At 43.0% G+C, this 13,870-nt stretch overlaps 2 protein-coding genes across 2 annotated transcripts in view; one reads left to right on the top strand and one right to left on the bottom strand.

Annotated features, from left to right (window-relative positions):
- LOC135900206 (venom metalloproteinase BumaMPs1-like) overlaps positions 1-13,870 on the bottom strand; it is a 58,111-nt gene that overhangs the window by 24,101 nt on the left and 20,140 nt on the right. Inside the window, exons 5-6 of the mRNA XM_065429644.1 lie at positions 10,299-10,346; positions 4,070-4,194 (exon numbers count right to left, since the gene is read on the bottom strand). Coding sequence (XP_065285716.1) covers positions 4,070-4,194; positions 10,299-10,346 — 173 coding nt within the window. The remainder of the gene's footprint in view (positions 1-4,069; positions 4,195-10,298; positions 10,347-13,870) is intronic.
- On the top strand, positions 12,375-13,518 carry LOC135900207 (uncharacterized). Its single transcript, XM_065429645.2, has one exon. The coding sequence runs from the start codon at positions 12,397-12,399 to the stop codon at positions 13,516-13,518; it is 1,122 nt and encodes a 373-aa protein (XP_065285717.1). The 5' UTR covers positions 12,375-12,396.

Here is a 13,870-nt window from a genome sequence, read left to right as displayed (position 1 = left end):
CAGACGAGCCTGTCTCGGCACTATTCCAGTTGACCCAACGCTACTTATTTTAAAAATAGGGAAATCAAATAAGCAGTGACGCTCATGGCACTGCGGCAGCTTTTTCTGCCCTCCGACTGAGATAAAAAGGGTGTTTCGAATACCTCAACCATCCCCATCAACGACAGCGGCACTGACAGCGATTGATCTTGCTCCGAAGTACGTACAGGAAGAGATGAGCATATCGAAGGTCGTCATCCTTACAGGCTCCCGTGTGGCCCTTAGCAGGCTGTTGAGAAAGGATGCCAATAGTCCAATCCTCCGCAATATATTAGAGTCGACCGACAAAATTACTTCTCGTGGAGTGTCCCTCGCTGCCCAGTGGATACCTTCGCACGTGCGCATTGGTGTAAATGAGAAGGCTGATAGCCTCGCTTCAAGCTCTGCTCACAACGAGAGTGACTGCCCAGAAATTTCTTGTATGATTGACAAAGCTCATGTGTTAATCCGCCGATATCTCCTAAAGCAGCGCTCAGACCAGCGTGCTGTAAACGGCTTCTTCCCTCTACATGTTCATGGCCGTGGCTCGCCCTGTAGCGCCAGAACACTGTTAGTGAAATTAAGAGTTGCCTCTGTGTTGGTGCGCGAACGTTTCTATCAAGGACGTGTGGGCAGTCCGTCGTGTGCGTCCTGTCGCTCCTGTGAGACATTTTAACACCTTATACTGGAGTGGCCCGCATTCGTCACACACCGTGCACTGACAGTTAAGGAATATGGACTGGTTGGACTCAAGTGTACGACCCTTTATGACTGCCTGTTTCCGAGAGGAAGTGTTGCTCAATGCAACCAGACCATAGAGTCTTGCTAAGTTTCATGCAGAAAACTGGTTTGGCCTCCCGTTTATAGACATTTGTTTCATGTTCCTACTTTTTTTTGCCCATGTCTCTGTCAATTGTTTATTTCGTATTTCCTTTCCTATTTCTTTGATTCCTATCTTCTTCTCTTCTCCTCTTTTTATTCCCTCTCAAAAGATTAGGCAGGCGTCGTGCCCCTCTCGGTGGGAATTGTCAGCTTGCTTCCTCCCTGTTTCATTTGTGTTTTGTATGTTTTCGTATCTAATAATAATAATAATAATAATAATAATAATAATAATAATAATAATAATAATAATAATAATAATAATAATAATAATAATAATAATAATAATAATAATTGTTATTATAATAATAATAATAATAATAATAATAATAATAATAATAATAATAATAATAATAATAATAATAATAATAGCTTACGTGCCAGAAGCACGATATGGTTATGAGGTATGCCATAAGGGATTACTACGGATAAATTTTGAGCACCTGGGATTCTTCACCACGACTAATGCACGGTAAAAGGGCGTTATTGCATTTCACCCCCATTAAACTGCGGCCGCCGTGGTTGGAATTTGATCCTGCGACCTACGGCTTAGCAGCTAGCTCCAAAGCCACTACGCCGGGTCACAGCAACACGTCAAAAGTTACAGGCGCCGTGCGTAGATTCTGAGACATATGGATGCCAACGCGAAACTTTTGACGAAATAGTCGTTTACTTCAGGCGGCCTATGTGTTCGTGTATTTGTAAATATAACTCACTATATAACTGTATAACGTAGTTATAAATCGCACCTATCACTCTAAATGCGTGGTGAGCACAGTTCGTACTCAGAACTACAGTTTGTATGGCATGGCCACGACAATGAAACATACACCTTTTGTAGCTTGACAGCATTCTCACGTATTCTTGTTGAGATCTGTAGCTACAACAGTATGTAGAAGCGCATTTACGTTGTCGCACGCTCAGATTTTGGCTACAAGGCTCCAGCATGGTTACACTGCATGAGTGCACGTGGGTAACATACGCTTTTGCATCTGTAGTTGCTGTAGATGACTCCACATGCCCATGCCCAAGGAGCCGCGCACGAACCATATTTCGTCGTGTAGATGAAAAGGTGACGCCCTATTGTGTGATTTCTAGTTGTCTCAGGAATATGTTGAGAATGAAAGATAAAATACTTGAGCATGGCTTCTCGTGGCGTTTCTTTTTTTTTATCTTTGCAAGCTTGCATGCCATGCACATGAAAAATATTTTGTCGTTTTGACTCGCTTTGCGATGTGTACGCATTTTGTCTGATACAATTACATGAGGGCAACACAGTGGCATGGGACATTGTAAAGCGTGTTCACAAAAGAAGCAAGGTTTATAGCTCTTCCTATTGTCGTCATTGGAGGCTACCGATGATGTAATTACCGATCTCCAATAAGTGAAACAATCAATCCGGTGTTGCAAGCCCAGCATTGGGAACTTTAAAACGAGCGCACTTCAGTCCTGATAGATAACCTGCAAGGTACCTTCGATGGTCATGAACGTTAAAGATGTGCTTTTTTTTTTCGCTCCGACTAAGAGTAGACCAAGCAGTGAGAGACTTGGCGTTGGCATCATGTACCATGCGCGGATCAGCCAAAAAAATGAGGCCACGTCCTTTTGCTGCACCCGTCCTCCCTGCATCTACGAGAAAGAGCGCCCAGGTTAATGTCGATCAAACGGCGGGGCAAAATTTCCTCTAGTCTGCGATGGTGATTAATGCTATTGCGCGTTGGCACACACAGTCAGCCCCCTGAAGTGAAACAGTGTACGCTGGACTTGACAGAATTGCTTTTTCACAACCAAAGCACGGCGTATTTGCTGCATATGGCACAGCGTACTCAATATTTGTATTATGTTCTCCTTCGCAGTGAAAAAAAAAGAAATCCTGTTATGCACGAGAGCGAAGGACTGTTTATGATTGTAAGACATAACGTTGTACTTAAACTCTTAAGAGGCAGTTGCAACTACGTGTAGATGCGACACGTTGGCTCAAACGCAGCACTCCGGGTGACTGTTGCGTGTGAATGCTAAGCTGGGTGACTTTTTGCTGGTTTATATTTTAAGGGCACCGCTATAACTGACGAGGAACGACAGAGACAGTATGACCGGACAATGTGCTGGTTCTCGACTGTCGAATTCATTAGTAAACATTTATATATCGCGTGCTAACCGCGTAAGTAAGTACAACAGAACATCGAAGAGCGAAAAAGAAGAAAAAGAACAAAATATGGTTGTACTGTGCACTGGATAGCCGCGAAACGAAAAGAAGAAAGCAATGACACTTTTTTGTTGTCATCAAAGTTGTAAAGCAGCTAAGTGTCGAAGAGGTTTATCGATGGCTGGCTCGCACATTTAGGCTGATGTTTTTTTTATTAGAAAGCTTCCCCGATTTTTTCTCGCTACCTGTTTCCGATGGTGAGGCAGCATGAGCACTTCCAATGCTTACATGCTTGCAGTGTCACATGCGAAGCTACACATACTCGGAAGCCCAGCTTGTATCTTTGGACACATTTGCAAGTGCAGATGCCCATTGCTTGTTACCTACGTGCACAAGCCAAGAAGCCCATAATATCCCCTACGCGCGTACTCAATGCCACATACCAAGAAGGCCGAGTTATTCCATAATCGACATCGGTCAAGCAACAAAAAAGAAAAAAAAACTTGCTTAAAAAAGTATATCTTTTAGCGTTAACACTCCTCATGCTTTAGAGTGAAATTCAACACGATGAGCTGAATGAGAACAAGGTGACAGCACTAACCAACATTTCGACAAGTGGAATTGGCGCTATGAAAAAGACAGGTCAACTCGTCGAGGCGTTGGCTCCTGCTTTCGCCCTCTTCCCATTTTGCTCATCGTATTTGAGCGTTAGTACCTTCATATTCAAGATGTCTTCAAGATGTCTTCATATTCAAGACAATCGCAAGCGGTGGCAGATCATGAACATATTTCAACTCTTTTAGTCCTCACTACACGCGCCGCACGATATTACGGCTTATATCTCACGAATGCTAGTACACGCTGTACACGCTGCGGCGGCCTGATGGTATCGGCTCCATTCTAAGCAATGCACTTGTTACTCGTTGAAACTGTGGCTGCTGCTGGATGAAAACCATTCTGCCACCACTACCTGTTATATCTTAGCCGCAAAATAGCCCAAACTACTGTCAAAAGTGCAATACTTACGGCATTGAAGAAAATGGCGAAGTAGAGGATGACATCATCCTTCTTGAATCCAAATGCTTGAGCGTGGGCATAGTCTTGCACAATGTGTATTTCAGGGTAGTATGTTTTGCGTGTGCTTCTCGCCTCTAGATGAATGAATTTCTTATCTATATTTCTTCACCAAACACCATACACGGACACTGTTCACCATAATTATAGTACTACATCTACACGAATTGCGTCATTGGACGGTTAGTTTAACGTCAACGTTTTCCTTAGCTTTCAACTAGTGCACTCAGAAATTTTATTTTGCGTCTACTTCAACGTTTGCAGTTACAATAGTACTAAATATTTGCAATATTGTTTTTGTTATTACTAAACGATTCATTGGTTATGATAATGGAATTATTTAGTACAAATATGGAAAGCTCACAGTAACGGGAACTGGAGCAAATTGATATATTTCTACTCGTGCTTTCCCTTAGCGAAAATTTAGAGCTATAAAATTTATAGCTCTAAATTTAGCAATAATTGGGGCCAATAACAGTCAACATGCTGATCTTGATATGCTTGCCGTGCGAACGTGCCGTAAAAGGAAGTGCTCTGAGTTATTTACGCTGGATAAAAGTTTACGACGCAAGCTTAGCATCAAATACGAGGTTAGGTTTTCCATCTTTGGCGATGCACTTATAAAGCCCCCCACCCCCTCCCCCACGAGTGTCTTGAACATAACACACAGTTCCAGCTCTCACTTCATGCGCAATACATGCAATCCCATGAGCACTGACTTTACAGCTGTTGCTATAGGTTTCTGCTCGCTGTCACTATTTTGCTTCAACACTTACACGGGGTCACTTGTGGGTATACCACTACAATTGGTCCAGAAGCGTCCTAGGTTTAGGCATAATCGACCATCGTTAAAAGTGCGCACGATGCATGTGGCACCACTTCGAGTTGCTCAGATGCCCGCTGGTCGATCGACAATGCATGGTCACACCTGATGAATTGGTCTATGAGCCTTGGTCGCATTTATTGTTCTGATAGAAAATCTAAGCAGCCTAAATGATGTAACTTAATATTCTCGTAGTTGGCCTCCAAGGTGCGCTCAAGTGATGCAAGCAACAAATAAGCGAGTTTTTAATTTCGCTTTTCGGAGTACTATTCTCAAATACATTCGCAAAGTGCGTAGACTCTTCTGACTGAGCCATAGGATAGGAAATTTTTAAATTGAACAATGATGCAATGCAGTCCGGACAATGCAGTCCATGAACAATGAACAATGCAGTCCATGACAATGAACAATGCAGTCCGGTGGAGCAGCGACCGAGCTCTGACCGTGTTTTCTTTGTTATAGCTCCGAGCCGTGGAACCACCGCATCTCCCGATGACCATGGAAGCGTCGATGTGCTAGGCCTGCGGCAGATATGTGCGCGGGCATCTGGACCAAGCAAGCGCGGATGACAACGGGACGATAACGCCGCGAAAGGGGGCGGCGCTGACGTCACAAACCACGGGTTCTACGGGCTACAAAACGACGCTCAGAAGAAGAACGCCCCGCAGTCCGGTGGAGCAGCGACCGAGCTCTGACCGTGTTTTCTTTGTTATAGGTAAGAAAATTGTGCCTCAATGAGACACACTTGCCTGTACCTCATGCTCCACTGGACTGACTGCCGTATTGAAATAATTTAGTATTGTAGTGTTCTAGCCCTTTCGAAGAAGTTATGGCGGAACGAGAGTGTTTTGCATGCCAGAAGAAGCTTGGCAAAGAGCAGTTTTTGTTATGTTTTCGCTGTAAACATTGTTAAAATCTGGGCAAGTGCTCAGGCATTCAGAAAAAAAGATTTAAAGGTATGAAACAAGGTGACATTGACATCTGGAAATGTCAGTCATGCGCAGATGAGGAAACTGAATATTCGGATTCAGACAGCAGCAATGCAAGTGACCAAAACCCCGAAAGCGGCAAGGAGCCTCAGCAGCTAAGTGCTGCGGCTCAAAAAGTTGAAAGCTTGGATCAGAAATCAGCCAAAGTTTTGTGCAAGTTAGATAGTGTTGATAAGAAAGTTGACAAGCAAAACGTAACGACGAAATCAATAGAAAGCTTCATGGAACTGCTGTCAAAAAAGTATGATGAACTTCTTGCCAAATTCGGCTCCCAGGAAACTGAGATCTGTAAACTAAAAGCAAAAACCGAGGAACTTGAGAAACGGCTTACTGAAAAGGATGCTGAAGTTGCTCGCATAAGAGATAGCATCGAAATAGCAGAGCTGTACTCGCGCCGGAAAAATGTTGAGATTCATGGCATTCCCGAATCGCCAAAGGAAGACCTATTCGAGGTCTTGGTGAACCTTAGCAATAAACTTGACATTCCGACGCTAGAACGACATTCCTTGGAAGCAGCGCACAGGTTGAAACCACGTCAAGGCAAAATCACACCAATTATTGTCAGATTCACCGACCAAGCAACCAAAGATCTCTGGATATCCAAAAAGAACACTCTCAGGGCTGAGAAAATATTCCTGAATGATAATCTGACCAAAATCCAAGGACACTTATTTTGGCAGACTCGACAGCTGCCGAAGGAGAAAGGGTACAGATTTGTCTGGACAAAGAACGGCAAGGTGTTGGTCAGGAAGGAAGCAGGTTCTAATGTAATTAGTGTCAATAGCGTGGCTGATCTTGCAAAAATAAACTAATGGGGTCATTTGAATCCTTCAGCGAATGGGATAAGCATATCCTCGAAACATTAAGGGAAGAAACACTGCATGAAGAGCTAAAATTACTACACGTGAACATTCGTAGCCTGCAGAAAAATTGGGATCACTTGTGTGCGTATTTGCAAACAATGCCTGATGTGGATGTCATTGCGCTGTCTGAAATCAACATTACAGCGGAAAGGTTAAGTTTGTATTGCCTCAGAGGATACTCGCAATATGCCGTATGTCGGGAAAATAGGAAAGGTGGAGGTGTTTTGGTGTTTGTTAAAGATAGCTGGTTGTCATACAGTATTGAGGTAAAATTTGATAATGCCGAGCTGCTCAACTTGTCGATTAGTAAAGTGGACACTACGTACACTCTGTGTATTATCTATCGGCCGCCAAACTTGAATACACACAAATATATCGAGGAACTGCAGCTTTTACTAAATAAGTATATGAACGAGAAACACCTGATTTTAGTAGGCGATATAAATATAGATATCTTCCAAGAGTCTCAAAGAACTGCAACTGATTACCTTAATTTGCTAGCTGAACATGGGTTATACAACGCAATACATGAGTACACAAGAGAGGAATACTTGGGCTCAAGAATTTCCAAATCGTGCACTGACCACATCATCCTTCGATTAACCAACCAGCGGTATACATCCGGAGTCGTTAAGCACAAACTGGCTGACCATTATTTTGTCATGTTAGCAATTATGTCTGAACAACCAATAACGAAAGGAAAGGCTTTGGTTACAAGAACTATTATCGATAATGCACAAGTTGACACAAAAATCAAAAATACAAACTGGAGTGCACTCTTACCGCTTGATCATATAGCCACGTACAGTAGTCTTATTGAAACATTCAATAGGATTTACGAAGGTTCCACTAAAATAGTAAAGGTGAAGAAGAGAAAGCCTGACAGTAAATAGATCACGCCAGATATCATAGAATTGTGCTACCTTAAGGACAAAGCATGGCAGAAAAGCAAGAAAGAACCGCACGATGTAACGAAAAGAGCAGAATACTGTTCACTAAGAAATCTGGTGACAGCGAAATTGCGACTTGCGAAACGAAGATACCTCTCACGAGAATTCTCGTTAAATAAAAACGACGTAAAGAAAACGTGGGCATTGGCAAACGACCTGATGGGCCGATCGAAACACGCATGCGTTGAAGACGTGATAAAAAAGAACTTCCCCACAGTAGACACGGAAGTAATGTGTGATAAGTTCAATGACACGTTCTTGCATGCAGCGGAAAAACTAAGAGCAACAAGTCGCGATGGGCACACCGAATACAAACCTAAACGCACATGCGCGAACACAGCCTTTCTGCCAGAAATATCTGAAGTCGAATTATGGAATATCATCAAGGGTTTGAAGGAATGGAAGCCTCCGGGTTTTGATAAGATTCGTAATCGAGACCTCCGTAGTAATTTTAAGGAACTTAAAGACGTATTATTAAAAATTCTAAACGGAATATTTCAAACTGGAGATATACCGAAAGAAATGAAAATTTCTGTTGTTAGGCCAATATACGAAAACGGAAAAAAGAATGACTGCGGAAATTACAGACCAATTTCTATCCTTTCAGCGCTTGCCCACATAATGGAAAAGCATGTAGCATCCGTGCTGCTGTCGTTCTGTGATCGATTTTCACTGAACAATAATGCGCAATTTGGTTTCACACAGAATAAAAATACAACTTCTTTGCTAGACGAGCTATCCGATTACATCAACAGTTCGATAGAAAATAACCGAATGGTCCTGGCTTTAATGTTAGATATAACAAAAGCTTTCGATACCATAGACCATAACATTATGATGAAAAAGTTGCAATATCTGGGTTTTCGGGGACACTTCATTAGGTTTTTTTTCAAGTTATTTTGCTGACAGATTTAAGTGTGTTAGGTTAGGAGAGACATATAGCAGTTTGGAGTCGCTAAACTATGGAGTACCTCAGGGTAGTACGTTGGGACCCCTGCTTTTTAACATTTATGTTACAGACCTCAGCCTTCTACCATTACATTCTAAAATTTTCCAGTATGCGGACGACACTGCGATAACTATAGATGTTGCGAACATTGATACAGGGTTCGAACAACTACAAAGTGATATTGTTAAATTATGTGGTTGGTTTCAGGAAAATTATATTTACATAAATAAAGGGAAAACAAAGCTAATTTGTTTTAAGAATCCCCACAAAGCTATCACAATAATTAGGAGGATTTTTTTGCATTCGTCAGACTGTAATTCATGCCGCTGCCTACCTTTGCCACTCGAATCAACTGTAAAGTATTTAGGTGTGCTTTTCGATCAATGTCTTAATTGGAATAGTCACGTTAAATACATATGTAAAAAGCTAAGATCAATTGCTGCCATGATGTATCACCTTCGAGGCAGAGCTCCATTTAAAGTAAAGCTTACTGTATTTAAGGCGCTAGCTGAGTCTTTACTTATGTATGGCATTACATTATACGGCACTTGCTCTGAAAACAAAAAACAAGAAATTAATCGCGTAATTCGTAAAATAGTCAAGAGCATAACCTACGGTACAGCGTTAGATAGCGCAGGTACAAGGGAAAAATACCAAGCCCTGGGTATGCTACCAGTGAAAGAACTATTTAATTATGTAGTTTTGAAGAATCACTACTTCAGCAAAGAATTCAGGGTTGCCGTAAAAAAGAACGTGACACTGCGACAAACTGAGAGGTACGTGAAACCACGTGTCTACACTCACTATGGAAAAAGAACCCGGAACTACTATGTCCCTTCAGTATTTAATCAATTGAGTGATGAATTATGTACAATAAACACGAAACGAAAAATGAATAAAGCGATCAGAAATTGGTGTGCAAGCTCAATAAACATTTAGTAGGTAAAGCCAGTTGACACATACGGAATTGTTTACCGGCTTTGTTTTCAACTTTTGTTTGTTCTTGCTTCGATACCTGTGTATAATTTTGAATTCAGCAGTTTAAAGAATTGAGTTGTAGTCCTGTAAGTGACTGGTGTATTTATGTATCGCTTTGATGTTTTGACTTTGTTTTGACTTTGATGTTTTTCTTGACAACATTGTGTAATGAAACAGGAACTCAAAATGTTTTTTGTTTGTTTGTTTTTGTTTACTGCATTGGACGGTGTTCAGTGTATATATGCGAGAGAATGTATTAATTGTAGTATTGTAGTGTAGTAGTAATGTAATTGTAGTTATGTAGTAATATGAATTTATTATGTTGTTTCACCAACTGCCTGGTCATTTTACAAGCACTGCGTGCTTAGATTGACCAGTAAATCCACCCTGTACAAAGAAATTTTGATAAATAAATGAATGAATGAATGAATGAATCGGCATTTGGTAGAGTTATTCTTTTGTATATAGGATTCTACAACAATGTACTTGAAGACAAAGGTATATATATACTTTATTACCCGCCTACACGGTTTTGAGTACTTCTTATACGATTTGTCTTATCTTGTACTCTTTTTCTTCCTACCAAAGCATTGTAGAAGGATGGCGATAGACAAACAATAATAGCTCACCTAGGAAAGGCGTGAACTCATCATCCCTTGCAGTTACGTTCGCAGGTTCTGCAGAAGAAGGAATTTACATGACACTAAAAACAACAAAAATAGAACCGTATAGCAATGCTATATTGATGTTACCAGCCGTTACCTTGGAAAATATACTATCAAGGAGAGAAGTAATCGTGCTAATCATAAAATTATTTTAACTTGACATAACAAAGAGCTCGCTATCCTAACAGGACCTTAAGTATATAGTGTAGTACTTTTCTTCTACGGACAGTTAGCATTCTGTTTTCCAGGAGGTTACTGTATCGTGTCGGCATGACACAGAATGTGATCACGTTGGCTCAAGACACTGCAAGGTTCTGACACTCACTCCGGCTCGCTCGGTCAAATTCTATGCTGCTATTTGTTGCATGGGCCGATGTAGGAGCCTAACAGACGACCGAGTGGGCCGGAGTATGTGTGAAAATGTTGAATTCTTGAGCTACCACTTGACTCAATTCTGCTTCGTAAGTTCATGACAAGTAGAAACGAACCAGTTTGTGGCTCAATAAAAACTGGTATTCTAAACCACTTGAGGTGGTTGGACGCTAAGTGTTATTTTTGGTGGTTTAGAGGTCCAGGCGGCCCCTTCATTCTCTTTTTCAAAATTGGCAGAGCCCGTCCCATGATCACTGTCAATGGTAATGCGCTTAGCATTGAATCAATACAGGGCCAAAACGTATTGTCACCGTCGAAACGAATTATGTATGATACGGGTGCTGCAGCTGGACTCGATCTTTTGCTCTTCGATGACCACGATGAGGACGACGATAGTGATGACGTTGATGAAATATTGGCATCCCCTGTGAAACGGGGCGATGACACAGAGTCAACCAGCCTGCTTGATTTATTCAGGTATACTTTACAAGCATTCGGTCCTCGCATTTTTATACATCTCCATAATCTCTTCTTCCCCTCAACGCTCCTCTATGTACCTTGTACCGCTGGCTCTGTCTGCAACGGATGTGGTCGTATGAATCTCTTCCTCGGTTTTTTTCGGACCAATACTCTGCACGTCTCGTGCTTATGTAAACTGCGGATCGGTTTGTGCTTCCGTCCAGAATAAATTCAAGCGCTCCCGGAAAGTGTCAGTTACTTCCGGGGCTCACTAGGTGAATCCCTTTGCGTTCAATTAGGAAGTCGTGAGTGGTCTCCGGATTTTTCTTGCACCGTGCAAACACCTCATTCGGTTGCAAATATTTGCTGCGGTATGTTTTTTGCTTCGGCAACGAGCTCGAAACTCAAACAACAAGGCACTGCCCTTTGTGTGCTCGTACAGTTCATGTTTTCAAACGTGATAGCGCTAAACTGAGAAAGAAGAACACGACAAGGACGCCTGTGTGGTGTTTTTCTTTGTCTCAGTACATCTCCGTTTAGGGCTGTTACTTTCCAAAACATGAATTGCCATCAACTCACTGAAGTTTTCCTTCTAGTTGTCGTACAGATTTTTCCTTTTGATTTCTTCCCGTTCATGTAAATATCCATGGTCGCTTTGTTTCCATTCTTTGCATCCACTTCGCTGTTTCTGTTTCTATCCTTCTGATGACTCCTGGTTGTCTATTTACACTTTCAATAACCCTCTACTGGGTTGCCAAATTTCTTGACCTCTTCCTTCTTTCTTTTCCATTCTCTTTCATTCTTCCATTCCATTCTTCCATTCCATTCTCTTCCATTCTTTTCCATTCATGGGCTCGGTGGCTGTGCCACAACACGGTTGCCTAATCCGCTTGTGTTCGCCATGCAGGTGCACTCGCCCTCGATCTTCTGCGTCATGTTCCCTGCTGTCTTTTGCGCTACCTGGGCGACCTCGATTGAGCGTGCGCCGTTGCGCGGCGCGGCTGACGGCTGGACATTGTGCGCAGCAACTCCCAACCCGCCGACTGAAATCAACTTGACACTCAGCGCAGACTGGGTGGCCCCATCGTCAGCAACAACAATCACCGTGCCAACTATAAAGGAACAGCGACCATCCACCGCACTCTGTGGGCTCGGTGGCTGTGCCACAACACGGTTGCCTAATCCGCTTGTGTTCGCCATGCAGGTGCACTCGCCCTCGATCTTCTGCGTCATGTTCCCTGCTGTCTTTTGCGCTACCTGGGCGACCTCGATTGAGCGTGCGCCGTTGCGCGGCGCGGCTGACGGCTGGACATTGTGCGCAGCAACTCCCAACCCGCCGACTGAAATCAACTTGACACTCAGCGCAGACTGGGTGGCCCCATCGTCAGCAACAACAATCACCGTGCCAACTATAAAGGAACAGCGACCATCCACCGCACTCTGTGGGCTCGGTGGCTGTGCCACAACACGGTTGCCTAATCCGCTTGTGTTCGCCATGCAGGTTGGTAACCATCGAACTCTATTCACAAAAAAAACCAGCAACTACTTTTTGGTACAGCTTCCGAGCCCCCAGTGTTGCCTTGCTACCTGTATCGAGTGCTTTCATGTTGTTCGGTCCCTATTACTCATGTGCGGTGACATTGAGAGCAACCCCGGCCCCGACAAGCTAGACGTAATCCTTGGCGAACTAAAAAAGATGTCTACTGGCCAGACAGAATTGGTTAAGGAAGTGCAGGAACTTAAGGGCCAACTGCTCTCAATGGACCAGAAAATGAGTCATCTAACTACGCGTCTCAGCGCCTTAGAAGCTCACTGCGAAAGTCTTACTACAGTCCGCAATGATCTGGAGGGGCTTCAGGCCACTTCGGCTGCAACGTCTCGTTTGGTTGGTGTGCTGGAAGCTCGTCTAGATGACGCAGAGAATCGCTCTCGGCGCAATAACCTACTTTTCTATGGTTTACCCGATACCAACCCCACTGAAACGTATTCGCTAACAGAAGACTTGATCATTCGCCATTGCTCTGACCACCTGGACACCCAGTTGAGCCCTAGCGACATTGAACGCGCCCATCGCCTCGGACGACACTCTAAGGACAGGAAACGCCCAATTATCGTTAAGTTTACATCATTTAAAACTAAAGAATCAATTCTTTCTAAAGGCTCAAAATTCAAAGGCACAGACTACAGCGTAGGTGAAGACTTCTCGCGCCGCGTTCAAAACTGCCGGAAACATCTTGTCACTTTTGCCAGGGCGAAATCAGTGCCTTTTTCCCTGAGATTTAAAACTTTGCATATTGGCCCCAAACGTTACGTTTTTGATGAACTTTCAGAATGTGTAAAAGAAATATCTTAACAATCAACTCATCCTTGCCGGTCATCGCGGTATCCCCCACCTACGCCATGTGCCAACGTTTCACTATCAGTAATCTTTACTAACATTCGCAGCTTCCTGCCGAAACGCGATATCGTATCGAACCTTGTAACTTCGTCAGGCAGCAATCTACTAGTATTAACCGAAACGTGGCTGAACAACGATATCACTGACTCAGAAATTCTGTTTGACCTGCCCAATTTTAATCTATTTCGCGCTGATCGCAAATATTCTCGTGGGGGAGGAGTCCTAATTGCAGTCAGCGAACAATTATCTTGTTCTGCCATTAATGTCGCGTCAGACTTAGAAATGCTGTGGATTATGTGCCGTGCCT

Source organism: Dermacentor albipictus, chromosome 4 (assembly GCF_038994185.2).
Source record: "Dermacentor albipictus isolate Rhodes 1998 colony chromosome 4, USDA_Dalb.pri_finalv2, whole genome shotgun sequence".
NCBI classification, from domain to species: Eukaryota; Metazoa; Arthropoda; class Arachnida; order Ixodida; family Ixodidae; genus Dermacentor; species Dermacentor albipictus.
The sequence above is the reverse complement of the archived record's forward strand: the minus strand, read 5'-3'. Positions and strand labels throughout refer to the sequence as shown.